At 38.5% G+C, this 15,811-nt stretch overlaps 1 protein-coding gene and 1 non-coding gene across 2 annotated transcripts in view; both read left to right on the top strand.

The window, feature by feature from the left end:
- Positions 1 to 8,703, top strand: part of NUP155 (nucleoporin 155) — a 65,872-nt gene extending 57,169 nt beyond the window's left edge. The window contains exons 33-35 of the mRNA XM_041750327.1: positions 2,031 to 2,167; positions 5,256 to 5,362; positions 6,050 to 8,703. Coding sequence (XP_041606261.1) covers positions 2,031 to 2,167; positions 5,256 to 5,362; positions 6,050 to 6,188 — 383 coding nt within the window. The 3' untranslated portion in view covers positions 6,189 to 8,703. The remainder of the gene's footprint in view (positions 1 to 2,030; positions 2,168 to 5,255; positions 5,363 to 6,049) is intronic.
- A 6,120-nt stretch (positions 8,704 to 14,823) lies between these two features.
- LOC121488433 lies at positions 14,824 to 14,930 on the top strand. The gene has a single exon (XR_005987062.1). It is a non-coding gene; the product is annotated as a U6 spliceosomal RNA (small nuclear RNA).
- Positions 14,931 to 15,811: the final 881 nt, after the last annotated feature.

Here is a 15,811-nt window from a genome sequence, read left to right as displayed (position 1 = left end):
CTTCTTTAAAATAACAAATAGTTGGGGCACCTGGGTGGCTCAGTCAGTTGGGCGGCCAACTCTTATTTTTGATTCAGGTTGTGATCTCAGGGTTCTGGGATCAACCCCCACTTGAATTGCACTTCCCGCTCAGCAGGTCTGCTCAAGGAGTCTCCTTCGCACTTTGTCCCTACCCCTCCCCTCACGCTCTGTCTCTCTCTCAAATAAATAAATCTTTAAAAAAATATTAAAATAGTGAATAATAGTGTTAAAAATGCAATTTTTTAAACTCCTTAATCAACTATACTACTATAATTGTTATGTATATGACTCTAATTATTAGCCATTTGCCAATGTATAATGTTTTCTTCAGTTGTAAAACAATATTATCAGGGTGCCTGAATGGCTCAGTTGATTAAGTGTCCAACTCTCAACCTCAGCTCAGGCCTTGATCTCAGGGTCATGCGTTCAAGACCCACGGGTTCCATGCTGGGCTTGAAGCCTACTTTAAAAAAAAATAAATCAACCTACATACTTAATTTCTTTTGACAGTGTTTCTGCTTTGGCTTAGATTTTAAATTTTTGAGCACAATAAAGTTTAGGGTAGAGGAGGCCTTTTTTTCTTTTTTCTTTGTCCATCTTTCAAGGGCAAACAAGCTCCAACAGGCTTCAAACTAGAACAAGTTTAGAGTTTTTAGAATTTTGATTACTTATGCAAAATTTTTTTATGTTAGATCTAGGGGAGATGCAGGTTCAGTTAGTTACAGTGACAGTCAGTGATTCCTCTTGCCCATGGGTATTCACATGGGTCAGTCTCAGATTTTGAGTATCATAAATATGAATGTGATTGTTACTGTTACAATCTTGTTTATGATATGACAGATAGTAAAAAGTGAGAATGGGCCCAAAATTAGAACCATCAGAATAAATAACTTCTATATCTGAGGGGATGAGGCACTTTAAAAAATACATTTCATATTTCTAAAATCTGGATGTAGTAGCCCTTCTTTTCTGAAAACTGTTAAATTGAGAGTACATCAAGATACTAAAGAAATATCAGTGGATCTTCTCTCCAATAGCGGGGTTGTAAATGGGCTCTATTTCTTGTACCTTTCTATATTTTTCCAAATTCACCAAAATATAGTTTTTTCCCTAACTGCTTTAAATTTATAGCATATTCATAGTTGTGCAACAGTCACCACAGTTAAATTTAGACCATTTTCATCATCCCAGAAAGAAACCACATACCTATTAGCAGTCACTCCCTATTCCTTCCCACTCATGCCCTAGGCAATCACTAATCTACTTTATATCTCTATATTTGCCTATTCTGATATAGAACTTAGATATAAAAAAAATGGGGTACGTCTGGGGGGCTCAGTGGTTGAACGTCTGACTTTGGCTCAGGGCATGATCCCAGGTCTGGGGATCGAGTCCCACATCAGGCTCCCTGTAAGGAACCTGCTTCTCCCTCTCCCTGGTCTCTGCCTCTCTCTCTCTCTCTCTCTCTCTCTCTCTCTGTGTGTGTGTGTGTGTGTGTGTATCTCATGAATAAATAAATAAATAAAATCTTTTTTTTTTTAAAGCTTAAAATTTTTTTTTAATTGGTTTTCAAAAGATTTTTCTTTAGAAACTGCTAATTTATGAATAAGGCCTACTTTTTAGTATCAGGAGTTAACTTTTTTTTTTTTTTTTAAGATTATTTGAGAGGAAGAGAGATAAAGAGTGAGCATGAGCAGAGGGAGGGAGAAGCAGTCTCCCCACTGAGCAGAGAGATGTGGGTCCTGGGATCCTGACCTGAGTTGAAGGTAGCTGCTTAACTGACTGAGCACCCAGGTGCCCCAGGAGTTAACAATTGTATAACAAAAAAAGAGTAATTATGTGAGGTGAAGGATATGTTAACTAACCTTACTGGAGTAGTAAAAGCATGTCACTATATATATTGTATCACATTATATTGTATACCCTAAAATTACAAATGTAATATGGCTATTTTATCAGGGAGGAGAAGAGTTAACACTTCTGATTTCTGACATTTTTTCCTTCTCCAGATTTTATTGTGCAGTTTTTAGAGCAGCAAGTTTGTACTTTGAACTGGGATGTAGGTTTCGTAATACAGACAATGAATGAAATTGGAGTGCCATTACCTAGACTACTGGAAGTATATGATCACTTGTTCAAGTCACGGGTAAGGAAAATATGAAATAAACTATTTAAAGTTAACAAACTTTTTCTAGATAAAAGGAGAATATTTTGATTGTATAAGTATCTTGTCATCTGATAAAATTACATCAGAAATTTGCTTCATTGTGAATATAAGAAATTATTATACTTTAGACTTTAAAAATTGGTGAGTTGCTTTGCTGTATATTATGATAAAAATTAAATATTTCTTAGTAAACGTATTTGCTTTCCCCTTGGTGGATAGCCTAACCCCATTATATCAAGAATCACCATTTGTGTTACAAGAACAAAATAAAAATGTATTTATTCCCTATAACTTCATCTAAAATATCAGTGATCTTCCTTATTATAAGAAAAAAACTTTGTAACTATGATGGTGAGGCATGGCAACTAGATTTAGTATGTTGATCATTTCCCAGTGTATACAAATGACAAATTACTATGTTGTACACCTGAAACATACAATGTTGTCAGTTCTACCTCAATTTACAAAACAATCTTTCTCACCATATCAAACCTCCTCAGACTATATGTTCTATAATTTTAATCCTAAATTAAAAGATCCAAATGAAACCTTCTGACTTATATCATGTCTTCATGGTAATACCATCAAAACATTTATGCATTGTTTTGTAAGATGCTTAGATATTTCATTTAAGCCTCAAAATGAGCCTACAATAGGAGGTGAGCATCTAACAGGGGCAGAGATTTTGAATAAATAACCTGCTCAAGTTACATGGCTAGTACTGGTAAAGCCAGAACTAGAATTAAGCTTTTAATATTATGTGGTTACTAAATTATTATCTGGTCATGGTTAATATTTGGACATCATTGAAAACTGCTTTGTGATGTTATTTAGGAAAAGTAATCCACTTTGTAGAGCGTGTAATTTTCCTGTTCAGGAACCTGTGTTTCCTCTTGACATGGTATCTCATTGTGGTTTTGATTTGTATTTCACTGATACTGAGTGATGTTGAGCATTTTTTTTTTTCATGTGTCTGTTAACCATTCGTATGTCTTCTTTGGAGAAATATCTGTTCATCTCTTCTGCCCATTTCTTAACTGGATTATTTGGTTTTGAGTGTTTTTTGATAAGTGTTTTATACATTTTGGATACTAACCCTTTATCAATGTATCATTTGCAAATATTTTCTCCCATTCAGTAGGTTACCTTTTAGTTTTGTTGACTGTTTCCTGTGCAGAAGCTTTTTATCTTGATGAAATCCCAGTAGTTCATTTTTGCTTTTTCCCTTGCCTCTAAAGATAATGTCTAGTAAGAAGTTGCTTAAAAAAAAAAAAAAAAAAAAGTTGCTTTAGCCAAGGTCAAAGAGGTTGCTGCTTGTGTTCCCTTTTAGGATTCTTACAGATTCCTGTCTCTCATTTCAGGCTTTAAACCATTTTGAATTTAATTTTATGTACTGTGTAAGAAAATGGTCCAGTTTCATTCTTCTGCATATAGCTGTCGTTTTCCCAATAACATTTGTTGAAGAGACTTTTTTCATATTGGGTATTTTTTTTCTGCTTTGTTGACAATTAGTTGACTATATAGTTGTGGGTCCATTTTGGGGCATTCTATTTTGTACTATTTTTGTGTCAATACCATACTGTCTTCTTGATTATAGCTTTGTAATACAGCTTGAAGTCCGGAATTGTGATGCCTCCAGCTTTGGTCCTTTTTCAACATTACTTTGGCTATTTGAGGTCTTTTCTGGTTCCACACAAATTTTTGGATTATTTGTTCTAGCCCTGTGAAAAATGCTGATGTTAATTTGATAGGGATTGCATTGAATGTGTAGATTGGGTAATATAGGTGTTTTACAATATTTGTTCTTGTATTCCATAAGCATGGGCTGTTTTTCCATTTCTTTTCTTTTTTTTTTTTAAGATTTTATTTTTTCATGAGAGAGACAGAGAGACAGACACATAGAGGGAGAAGCAGGCTCTTCACAGGGAGCCCGATATGGGACTCGATCCCTGTACCCAGGATCATGCCCTGAGCCAAAAGCAGATGCTCATCCACTGAGCCACCCAGGCATCCCTGTTTTTCCATTTCTTAGTATCTTTCAGGGATCCCTGGGTGGCGCAGCGGTTTGGCGCCTGCCTTTGGCCCAGGGCGCGATCCTGGAAACCCGGGATCGAATCCCACATCGGGCTCCCGGTGCATGGAGCCTGCTTCTCCCTCTGCCTGTGTCTCTGCCTCTCTCTCTCAATCTGTGACTATCATAAATCAATTAAAAAATAAATAAATAAATAAATCTTAGTGTCTTTCAGTTTTTTTCATAAGAGTTCTATAGTCCTCAGTACAGATCTTTTACCTCTTTGGTCAGTCTCCAGAGCTCCTTCTTGCCTCCAATGAGGAGTGTTTGGACCTTTAACTATGCATGCTTTCATTTGTTTGTTAAAATAAGCCAGCCTAGAAAAAAAAAGAAAAAAGACTGATCCAAAACAGAAAAGGACCCCAAAAAACCAAACAGATAATCAAAAGAAAAGGGGGGGGGAGAAAGGGAAAAAAAGAAGCCTGAACCCCCCAAAAAGAGAAAAGGAAATGGATAAACAAACTAACAAGCAAAGAAAAAACTATAAGCCTGATTCCAAAGGAAAAAAAAAGTAAAGCCTGGTCCTAGTCCCACCAGTACTATAGGTGATGCTTTGAAGTGTTCTATAATCATTAGGTTTGGTGCATGTGGGATGCTTCCTCTGCTGGCCTTCTGGGAGCAAAGCCTGTCACACTATCTCAGAGTCAAACTTGTCTCAGTAAATAAGCACTTCCCAAGCACAAGGGGGTGGAATTTGATGTAAGCAGCACCCACCTCTCCTGGGGGCTGCTGTGCTGGTGACAAGGGGGAAAATAGCACCATCCCACTCTCTCCTCCCTAAACAGGGCATCCCACACCCCATGCTGTGCAGGAAGCCCTCACAGAATAGTGAGAGCTGTCAGCATGCCCGGGGTCACAGTGCTCCTGTGTTAAATGCTAATTTTAATATCAGGAAATTTTGCTTGGTACTCTCGTGACTGGTTTAATAACATAAACAGTTGAAAAATCGGTTGACATATTTTACTTTACAATTCATGATACGTATTTTCTTTATAGGATCCATTCTGGAACAGAATGAAGAAGCCCCTGCACCTTTTGGATTGTATACATGTACTATTGGCAAGATATGTTGAGAATCCTAGCCAAGTTTTAAATTGTGAGAGGTAACTATGAATTAGATTTTGTAGTATAGTAAAAGCTTTCAGATGTTTCTAATAAGTATCTAGGCACCAAAGCTAGAATGCGGGAAGATATGGAGATTAACTATTTGAATATCAGCGTGTATGAAAGGTTAGAGTTTTTTCCATTTTTCAACCCTTTGAAAACCCTTAGAATCCTTTCTGTAGGTAAAATGGTAAAATGATATAACTTGTGAGTTACTTCTAAACTCCTTTTCCTTTGAGTTAGTGATCTAGACAATTCAGTTATGTCTCTGTGAGATTATTGGCCTGATTTCAAAATGATATAACTTGTGAGTTACTTCTAAACTCCTTTTCCTTTGAGTTAGTGATCTAGACAATTCAGTTATATCTTTGTGAGATTATTGGCCTGATTTCAAGGTATATTTGTTTGAAAAGACCAAAAGAATATAAATAATACTAATTTAAGGAGTCATTGTTACTGCCTCCCTTCCCATTATAATAATCTTCCAAAGGAACACGATGGTCCTGTGATAATTCACCTATTCTGTGGATTTCTTGTCTGTTTTCATTTATTTACCATTTACTTAATCATATGATCCTTCCTCTCTGTGGGACTTTACTAAGGTTAGCAGAAATTGGAGAAAAGTCTTAAAGTAGGAAATGTTTCTAAATGTATTTGTAGTTGATCAGGTATCTCTTCCTTTGCAGGAGAAGATTTACAAATTTGTGCCTGGATGCCATTTGTGGTTATCTGGTTGAGCTTCAGTCTATGAGCTCTTCAGTCGCGGTACAAGCCATCACTGGAAACTTTAAATCTCTTCAGGCTAAACTAGAACGGCTTCATTAATTATTGTATTGTCCGTACATTTTGATCTGTAAAATAAAAGCTCAGCTGGGTCCGGATATCAGGTGCTCTAAATCTAAGAATTTACGAACAATTTTAATAGAAATATGTTTTTAACACAGTACATTTGCCAGATGAATTTTTTTATTACTATTTTGTTTTTTAGTAACCAGGTTAAAAAATAACGTAAGATTATTTATGATCTTAGCACAAAGATAAAAAGTAGAAATTCTTATTTTTAACTTAATGAAGGCAGAATTTTGAATTTACACTATTCATTTCCAAGTTAGTCCAACAATATTGCTATCAAAACCTAAATAGGCTATTTGAGTAGGTCCCATAATACTGGACTATATAACAATCCTAATGTAAGCAAATAAACACTGTCTTTTTAAAAATTATTTAGGTTTTGGGTTCATCTTTGGAAGGAAATTTCTTCCAACTACTAATTTTGTCAGTTGTAATTCTTAAAGATTAATACATATTTGGCTGTTTTTTGAGCAGGTGGCAAATGTGTAACTAATGTTCTATGTCCTAAATACCTACACAGGGAGGTACTGTTTTATTTTAGTGCCTACCTACCAGTCCTTGTGACTCATGACTGCGTTAAAGCAGGGGTTCTCAAAGTGTGTGCACCAAACCAGCATTATAAGCATTATCTGGGAATTGGCTCCATTTGATTCTTCCTCCGCCCAGTCAATAACTACAACAAATGAATTTTGTCCAAGACACAATATATAAAGCAAAATTGTTAGTAATGTAGTTTTTAGTCTTCAACAAGTTGGAATAACTAAACCAAGTTCCCCAAAGTCATGGCAGCAACAATGAAGGAGAACAGAGTGGGAATGACCAGGACTAACAAAAAAACAAGAACATGGACTTCTTTCCTTTCATTTTTTATGCCATCAGGAGTAATTACCTTCTTATTATCACTGAAGCATGCCTAATGATTTTTATAAAAGTACATTTTGAAAATAGTTTTCCTTCCCTTCTTTTTTTCTCAAGATCATGGGTTGACCTTTTCATATTTATTCTCTTAGAAGTTAGCTTCCTTTTTCCCATAAACTTCTGAATCATAGTATTTAATAGACTGTCAAAATGTCACTCATTAGGTACCACTACCTCTCATATTTTTCAACTTTTTGTTCTTAAGTGTTGTTTTTTAGAGTATGTGAAATGAATGTAAGTTATGCATTGTTACTTTTATGAACATAAAATTCTGTTACGTCTACTTAAAACGAAAGTCTTGCTTAAATGTTATTTAGCGTGGCTCCAGTTCTGCTATATATATACATATATATTTTTTAAGCCCACTTACACACAAACATGTTAATATATATGTTAAATATCCATAACTCATAATATTGAAGCTACATCTTTCAAAAGCACCATAAGCTAGCACAGCTAAATGGTCCTTAGGAGTCAGAAATCTGAACCCTGTTCCTTTTATCACAGAGCACTTTTGAGAGGGTTTAACAGTTCCTACTGCACAGCACATGTTTTCCATACCCTTGGGAGAATGAGACTCTTTTTTTTTTTTTTTTTTTTTTTTATTTATGATAGTGACACAGAGAGAGAGAGAGAGAGGCAGAGACACAGGCAGAGGGAGAAGCAGGCTCCATGCACCAGGAGCCTGACGTGGGATTCGATCCGGGGTCTTCAGGATCGCGCCCTGGGCCAAAGGCAGGCGCCAAACCGCTGCACCACCCAGGGATCCCGAGAATGAGACTCTTAAGAGAAATTAGGTCCCCTCCTTTTTAGCTCTCTATAACTGTGTTTCTAAAACGTAATTCGTAAGAATCACATGGATAACCTACTAAAACAGATGTTCACCTCTAATATGATGCTTATACTGGTGGTCAGAGGCTCAAGCTTGGAGTAGCATTGTTCTAGCACATTTGTCCACTGTATTATCTTGTACTTGGTGTTATTCAACACATTAACACATTGTTTCTTTATAGTGACTATTAAACATATATAGGCAACAAATAAGTTGAAAATTATTTATGAAACAGTACATTCATTATAGGCAGTCATGAGTCACTGAAGATCTTAATTGTGACATATTTGTTTTAGGTAGATCATTTTCATATAGCAAAATGGTCAGGAAAAAAGAGAAAAAAAATCTATTTGAGTAACTTCGCAAGGTATGGTATATTGACCCTGAAATGCAGGTGATCTGTGTTCAGCATTTTTTAGTTATAACATATGTGACTTACTAGTGACTTGCTCATTGAACACTTCTCTGCTAATCACACGGATTTCCTCCACATTTATGTTTTGTAGTTAGTTTCAGTCTCAGGATTCACAGATTGCTCATTCTCTTCCTCAGGATACTTCCCACCTCTTTTTTCCTCTTATTCACGAGAGGAAAAATTATGATAGTGATACAGTTGTATCAAGAAAATGAAGAACTGTAATATTGAATGTAAAGGTCTTGAAAGGGCACGTAATTTTCTTTCACTTTCTATCAGTTTCTTCATTTAAATTCTCTTAATAATAAAACTTTTTTCCAGAATATTTTTGAGTCTTCTCATTCTTGAGTTAAATCATTTAAACTTTCAAACTTTCATTTCCCTAAGAAACAAATATTCCTCATAAGATTAAAGCTAAATAATAAGACTTTTTTAAATTCAAAAATTTGTAAGAACTAATGTAATTTATTTTTATTCAGTTTTGTTCTATACTCCAGATATTAAAGTCATTTAACAATACTGTTATTTTTACTTTTTTCATTGCAAATAAGCATCATTTCTAAACTGCATTATCAGGATCCCTGGGTGGCTCAGTGGTTTAGCACGTGCCTTCGGCCCAGGGCATGATCCTGGAGACCCAGGATCAAGTCCCACATTGGGCTCCCTGCATGGAGCCTGCTTCTCCCTCTGCCTGTGTCTCTGCCTCTCTCTCTCTCTCTGTCTATCATGAATAAATAAAATCTTTTTTAAAAAAAGTTTTTTTTAAATTTAAAAACTGCATTATGACATACTTGAAATTAAACATTTGTTTTAAAACTCTCAGTTATGGAAACTACCTCTTTCTTAAGATTAATCAGTTTAGGGATGCCTGGGTGGCTCAGTGGTTGAGCATCTGCCTTTGGCTCAGGTCGTGATCCGGGGTCCTGGGATCAAGTCCCATATCGGGCTCTCCTTGAGGAGCCTACTTCTCCCTCTGCCTATGTCTGTGTCTCTCATGAATAAGTAAATAAAATCTTAAAAAGATTAATTAATTTACCATGTGGGAGTTAGGATTATCATATCTCCAGTCCATAGCTGAGTTTCTACCTGTATAATGAACATTTTCACTTAGCTGACCTCCACAGCTCCTCAGTCAAAATGTGATCAGATATGCGTTTATTCCTCTTTCTGCAATCTACCCACTCCTGTTCCTCCTTTTTTCTGTTCTCTTTTCTCCTCTTCTCTCAAGCTTAACACACAACATGGCACTTGACCTCATGACCCTGAGATCAAAAGTTGGCATGCTCTATCAGGTACCAACCAACCAGTACCCCCTTCCTCTATTTTCTACTCCATCTTCATGATCTGAAATCTCAACTCTGAAGCATGGTATTGCTTTTAAACTCCTCTCCTTCCAGATCCAACCAGTCACCAATTTCTAAGCAAGCTTATTTTCTAAATATTTACCATATCTGTTTAATTATCCCACTACTTCAGGTTTTTAGAGTTTAGTGAGGTTCACTTAGATGCCTGCAGTAATGTCACAGTGGTCTTCCTGCCTCTAATTTGACCCCTTCCTTGTTTTCCACACCAGGGTCTGTTTAAATGTACACCTATGGGCAGCCCTGGTGGCTCAGCGGTTTAGCGCCGCCTTCGGCCCAGGTTGTGAACCTGGAGACCCAGGATCAAGTCCTGCGTCGGGCTTCCTGCATGGAGCCTGTTTCTTCCTTTGCCTGTGTCTCTGCCTCTTTCTGCGTGTCTCTCATGAATAAATAAAATCTTCGAGAAAAAAATGCACACCTAAATATATTACACCTCTACCTTTTCCCAGAATAAATTCCAAATTCCTGGTGTAGCATTAGGACTCTATTGCAGTTGACAAAAATTTAAGACTTTACGTTAGTATAAGCAAAAGAATTTATTAGCCTTCAAAACTAAGAAATCCAAGTGTAGAGCTACTTCCACATGGCTAGTTCCAGAGCCTTGATACCTTCAGGGCTTTCTCTAGGTCAGTTCAGCCCTTCTTTTCATGTTTATTCTTTGTGTCTGCAGTTTGCTGCATACCTCTTGGGAGAATGCAGGCAGTGTCAAGTTACTTTGTTTTGGTTACTCCAACAGAGACGCCCCAGGAAGGTTTCTGATTAACTCAGCTTGAGTCACGGACTCAGTCTTGGGGTATGATGATACAGGATCATCATCCAAACCACACAGAACAGAAAAGAAGTGGGATCCCTGGGGGCGCAGCGGTTTGGCACCTGCCTTTGGCCCAGGGCGCGATCCTGGAGACCCGGGATCGAATCCCACGTCGGGCTCCCGGTGCATGGAGCCTGCTTCTCCCTCTGCCTGTGTCTCTGCCTCTCTCTCTCTCTCTCTGTGTGTGACTATCATAAATAAATAAAAATTAAAAAAAAAAACAAAAGAAGTGCTTTCTTAATTGAATGCTAGGCAAACAGCATTTCAAATCAGTCCACAAAATCTGTCCACTTGTTTACCACTACTTCCTTGTACAATAATGAAAACTATAAACCCATAGATCCAAGAAATACGAACCTAGAGCAGGACAGATGCAAAATCACACCAAAGCTCATCATAATCAAATTCTAAGCAAATAAGTAGAAGGGTGCTTCCTCAGCCTGATAAAAGACAACTATAAAAAATGTACAGCTAAGAACACACCTAATGGTAGGAGACAACACTTTCTGCAAGATTGGAAACAAAATATGTATATTTCTTTTTTTTAATTATTTATTTATGATAGTCATACAGAGAGAGAGAGGCAGAGACACAGGCAGAGGGAGAAGCAGGCTCCATGCACCGGGAGCCCGACGTGGGATTCGATCCCAGGTCTCCAGGATCGCGCCCTGGGCCAAAGGCAGGCGCTAAACCGCTGTGCCACCCAGGGATCCCTGTATATTTCTTTTCAACCTTGTGTTTGAGGTTCTGATCATGGTGATTTGGCAAACAAAAGAAATTTAAGACATATAAATTAGAAAAGCAGAAGTAAATGTGAGATTATCCATAGACAATTACCTATATAGAAAACCCTATATAATACACAGAAAATAGTAGCACTGCTAAGTAGGAAAAGCTACTAGGACTGAGAAGCAAAATCACAGGATACAAGGTCAACCTACAAAATCAATTGCATTGGGATCCCTGGGTGGCGCAGCGGTTTGGCGCCTGCCTTTGGCTCAGGGCGCGATCCTGGAGACCCGGGATCGAATCCCACATCAGGCTCCCGGTGCATGGAGCCTGCTTCTCCCTCCACCTGTGTCTCTGCCTCTCTCTCTCTCTCTGTGACTATCATAAATAAATTTAAAAAAAAAAATTAAAAAAAAAAACAAAAACAAAATCAATTGCATTTCAAGAACCATAAAATAAGGGTGCCTGGCTGGCTCAGTCGGAAGACTGTGCAACTATTGATCTTCAGGTTGTGAGTTTGAGTCCTACGTTGGGTGGAGAGATTACTAAAAAATAGACTTTAAAGAGAAAAAGGTTAACATTTATCAAAACGTATACATACACAGATCATACAGGACACCATTTGTAGTTGAGATGTAAACATAAAAATCCAATATTGAATCATAACTGCATAAAATTAACTGCAGTACATAGTGTATTACTGTAATAATTTAGTAGTTCACCTGCTTTTTCATTTTTAGGTTTTATTTATTTGAGACAGAGGAGGGAGGAGCAGAGGGAGAGGGAAGCAGACTCCCCATTTAGCAGGGAGCTAGATGCCGGGCATGATCCCAGGACCCTGGGATCAGGACCTGAGTCGAAGACAGATGTTCAACTGACTGAGCTGTCCAGACACCCTTTGCCTCCTGTTTCTATTGCAGCTCAAATGTTGCAAATATCTGCTTAAAATGCCAAGTGATGCTAATCATGTAAGCAATTGTCTCTCCAGTAAATTGTATAAAGCAGCAAAAAGAGCTCTCTTGTGGTTCTTGTGCATTTTTCACATTTAGTGCTATTTCATAAACCTCGGATAACAACGATCCAAAGTGCCACTAGTGATGCTAAAAGAGCTCTCAAAAAGCAAATTCATGACATTACAAGAAAAAGTTGAATTGCTTGGTGTGAGGTCTGCAACTGTGGTTACCCAACATTTCAAGATAAATTAATCCAATGTAAGGACCATTGTAAAATAAGAAAAGTCATGAAGCTGACACTGTAGCTTCACCAGCAGGTATTAAAACCTTTCACTTTTCACAAAATACATTTTTATCTTGAAGATGCACCCTTTATGTGCATGCAGGATTCCTATAGGGAAGGCATATTTAGGGGCACCTGGGTACTCGGTCAGTTAGACACCTGCCTTCAGCTCAGGTTATGATCTCAGGGTCCTGGGATCAAGCCCTGCATCGGACTCCCTGCTCAGAGTGGAGAGTCTGCTTCTCCCTCTCCCTCTGCCTCCCACCCCAGCTTGCACTACCTCTCTCGAATGAATGAAAATCTTTAAAAAAAAAAAAAAAAAAAAGTCATACCTGTAGACTCCTATGATTCAAGAAAAAGTGAAGTCATTATGTAGCAACTTAGAGCAAAAAGAATGTGAAGAATCTAAAGCTGGAGAATTTAATGCCAACAAAAGTTTTGATAAATTTCAAGAGTGGTTTGGCTTAAAAAGTATCAAGATAGGTGTGCCTGGCTGGCTTAGTCAGAAGAGCAACTGACTTGATCTTGGTGTTGTGAGTTCAATTCCCACATTGGATGTAGAAATTGCTTAAATAAAAACTTTTAAAAATCAAGATAATAGGAGAAGCGGCTTCTGCCAACCAAGAGGCAGCTGATAAGTTCTCAGATGCCATTAAAATTATTGAGGAGTGATGGGGATCCCTGGGTGGCTCAACGGTTTGGCTCCTGCCTTTGGCCCAGGGCGCGATCCTGGAGTCCCGGGATGGAGTCCCACGTCGGGCTCCCAGCATGGAGCCTGCTTCTCCCCCCTTCTGTGTCTCTGCGCCTCCCTCCCTCTCTCTCTCTCTCTCTCTCTCTGTCTGTCTGTCATAAATAAATCTTTAAGAAAAAAATTATTGAGGAGTGGGACACCTGGGTGGCTCAGGGGTTGGGTGCCTACCTTGGGCCCAGGGCGTGATACTGGAATCCCGGGATCAAGTCCCACATTGGGCTCCTTGCAGGGAGCCTGCTTCTTTCTCTGCCTCTGTGTGTGTGTGTGTGTGTGTGTGTGTGTGTGTGTGTGTGTGTCTCATGAATAAATAAATAAGTTATTTTTAAAAAATTACTGAGGAGAAAGGATATCTGCCTGAACAGGTGTTTGATGCAGACAAAAGTTCTTTATTCTGGGGGTGTGTGGGGGATGCCACAAAGGACATTTATTAGGAAGAGAAGAGAACACCAGTATTTAAGATAGGAAAGATAGGCTAAATTTACCGTTCTGTGAAAATGCAATCAGGTTTATGACCAGGCTTCCCTTAGCTATAAAATTGCTAATTCCGGAGCCTGGAAGGGAAAAGATAAACACTAGTTGCATTTTTATTGTATAACAAGAAAGTCTGGACAAGGAAAAACCCTTTTCCTGTATTGGTTCCATTGATGCTTCATCCCTGATGTCAGGAAGTACTTTGCTAATAAGGGACTGCCATTTAAAGTTCTTTTGAGGGATCCCTGGGTGGCGCAGCGGTTTGGCGCCTGCCTTTGGCCCAGGGCGCGATCCTGGAGACCCTGGATCGAATCCCGCGTCGGGCTCCCGGTGCATGGAACCTGCTTCTCCCTCCGCCTATGTCTCTGCCTCTCTCTCTCTCTGTGACTATCATAAATAAAAATTAAAAAAAAAAAAAAAAAAAAAGTTCTTTTGATATTGGACAATGTCCCTGACAACCTAGAACTTTGTGTTCAATAGAGAAGACATTGAAGTGGTCTACTTGTCCCTAAACACAATGTCTTCAATTCAGCCTCTAGATCAGGGTGTCATAAGGACCCCTAAGACTCGTTACACATGGTATTCTTTTTTTTTTTTTTTTTTAACTATTTTTTTTAATTTTTATTTATTTATGATAGTCACAGAGAGATAGAGAGAGAGGCAGAGACATAGGCAGAGGGAGAAGCAGGCTCCATGCACCGGGAGCCCGATGTGGGATTCGATCCCAGGTCTCCAGGATCGCGCCCTGGGCCAAAGGCAGGCGCCAAACCGCTGCGCCACCCAGGGATCCCTACACATGGTATTCTATGGAAAGAACTGTCAATGCTATGGAAGTGAATTCCAATAGAGATTCTTTGGAGTCTGGGAGGATCACACTATTGAATATGTTATTGCTGTTTTACAGAAAAAGCAGTGAAAGCCATCAAGCCTGAAACAATAAATTCCTGCTGGAGAAAACTGTGTCCAAATATTGTGCCTGACTTCACAGGATTTACAACAAAACCAAGAAAATCATGAAAGACATCAATTATGGCAAAAAAAAAAAAAAGGTAGGGGTAAAAGGTTTCAAGATATGGATTCTGGAGTGCTCACTTCGGCAGCAAATATACTAAAATTGGAACGATACAGAGAAGATTAGCATGGCCCCTGCACAAGGATGACGTGTAAATTCGTGAAGTGTTCCGTATTTTTTCACTCATGTGGAATATAAGAAATAGTGAAAGGGACTATAAGGGAAAGGAGGGAAATTGAGTGGGGGGAAATTAGAGAGGAAGACAAGCCATGAGAGACTCCTAACTCTGGGAAGCAAACAAAGCGTTGCAGAAGGGGAAGGAAGGTGGGGGATGGGGTAACTGGGTGACGGGCACTAAGAAGAGCACTTGATGGGATGAGCACTGAGTGTTCTATGTTGGCAAATTGAATTTAAATAAAATATATTTTTTTAAAAGATATGGATCCTGGAGAAATTCAAGAGCTAGTAGATATCACCACCAAAGGAATTAACAGAAAACAATAAAGTTGAATGCTTCCAAACAAATGCCAGATGATGGAGAGGACAGAAGAAACAGTGCCAGAAAACAACCTGACATTAGACAAGCAGGCAGAAGGGTTCTGATTATTCAAGAGTGCTTTTGACTTCCTTTATGACATGGACCCTTCTGTGATATGGGCACTGAAACTAAAGCGAACCGTGGAAGAAGTAGTACCACATAGAAATATTTTTAGAAAAATGAAAGAGCAGGAAGTCAGACAGAAATCACAGTGTATTTCCATAAAGTTACACAGCATGTGTCTGCACCCCACCCCCCCGGACCTCCCCTCCCAACTCTTCCACCTTTCTGCCTTTGCCATCCCTGTGTCTCTGTGCAAGCCTGGCCCCTCCTCTTCCTCTTACTCAGCCTACTCAACTCAACATGAAGACAATAAGGATGAAGACCTTTATGATGATCCTCTTCTACTTAGTGAATAGCACTTTTTTTAAAAATTATTTATTTATTTATTTATTTATTTATTTATTTATGAGACACAGAGAGAGGGAAAGGCAGAGACACAGGCAGAGGGAGAAGCAGGCT

The sequence above is a fragment of the Vulpes lagopus genome, chromosome 3 (genome assembly GCF_018345385.1).
Source record: "Vulpes lagopus strain Blue_001 chromosome 3, ASM1834538v1, whole genome shotgun sequence".
Classification (NCBI taxonomy): domain Eukaryota; kingdom Metazoa; phylum Chordata; class Mammalia; order Carnivora; family Canidae; genus Vulpes; species Vulpes lagopus.
Note: the sequence above shows the minus strand (reverse complement) of the source record. Positions and strands in the feature narration are given on the sequence as shown.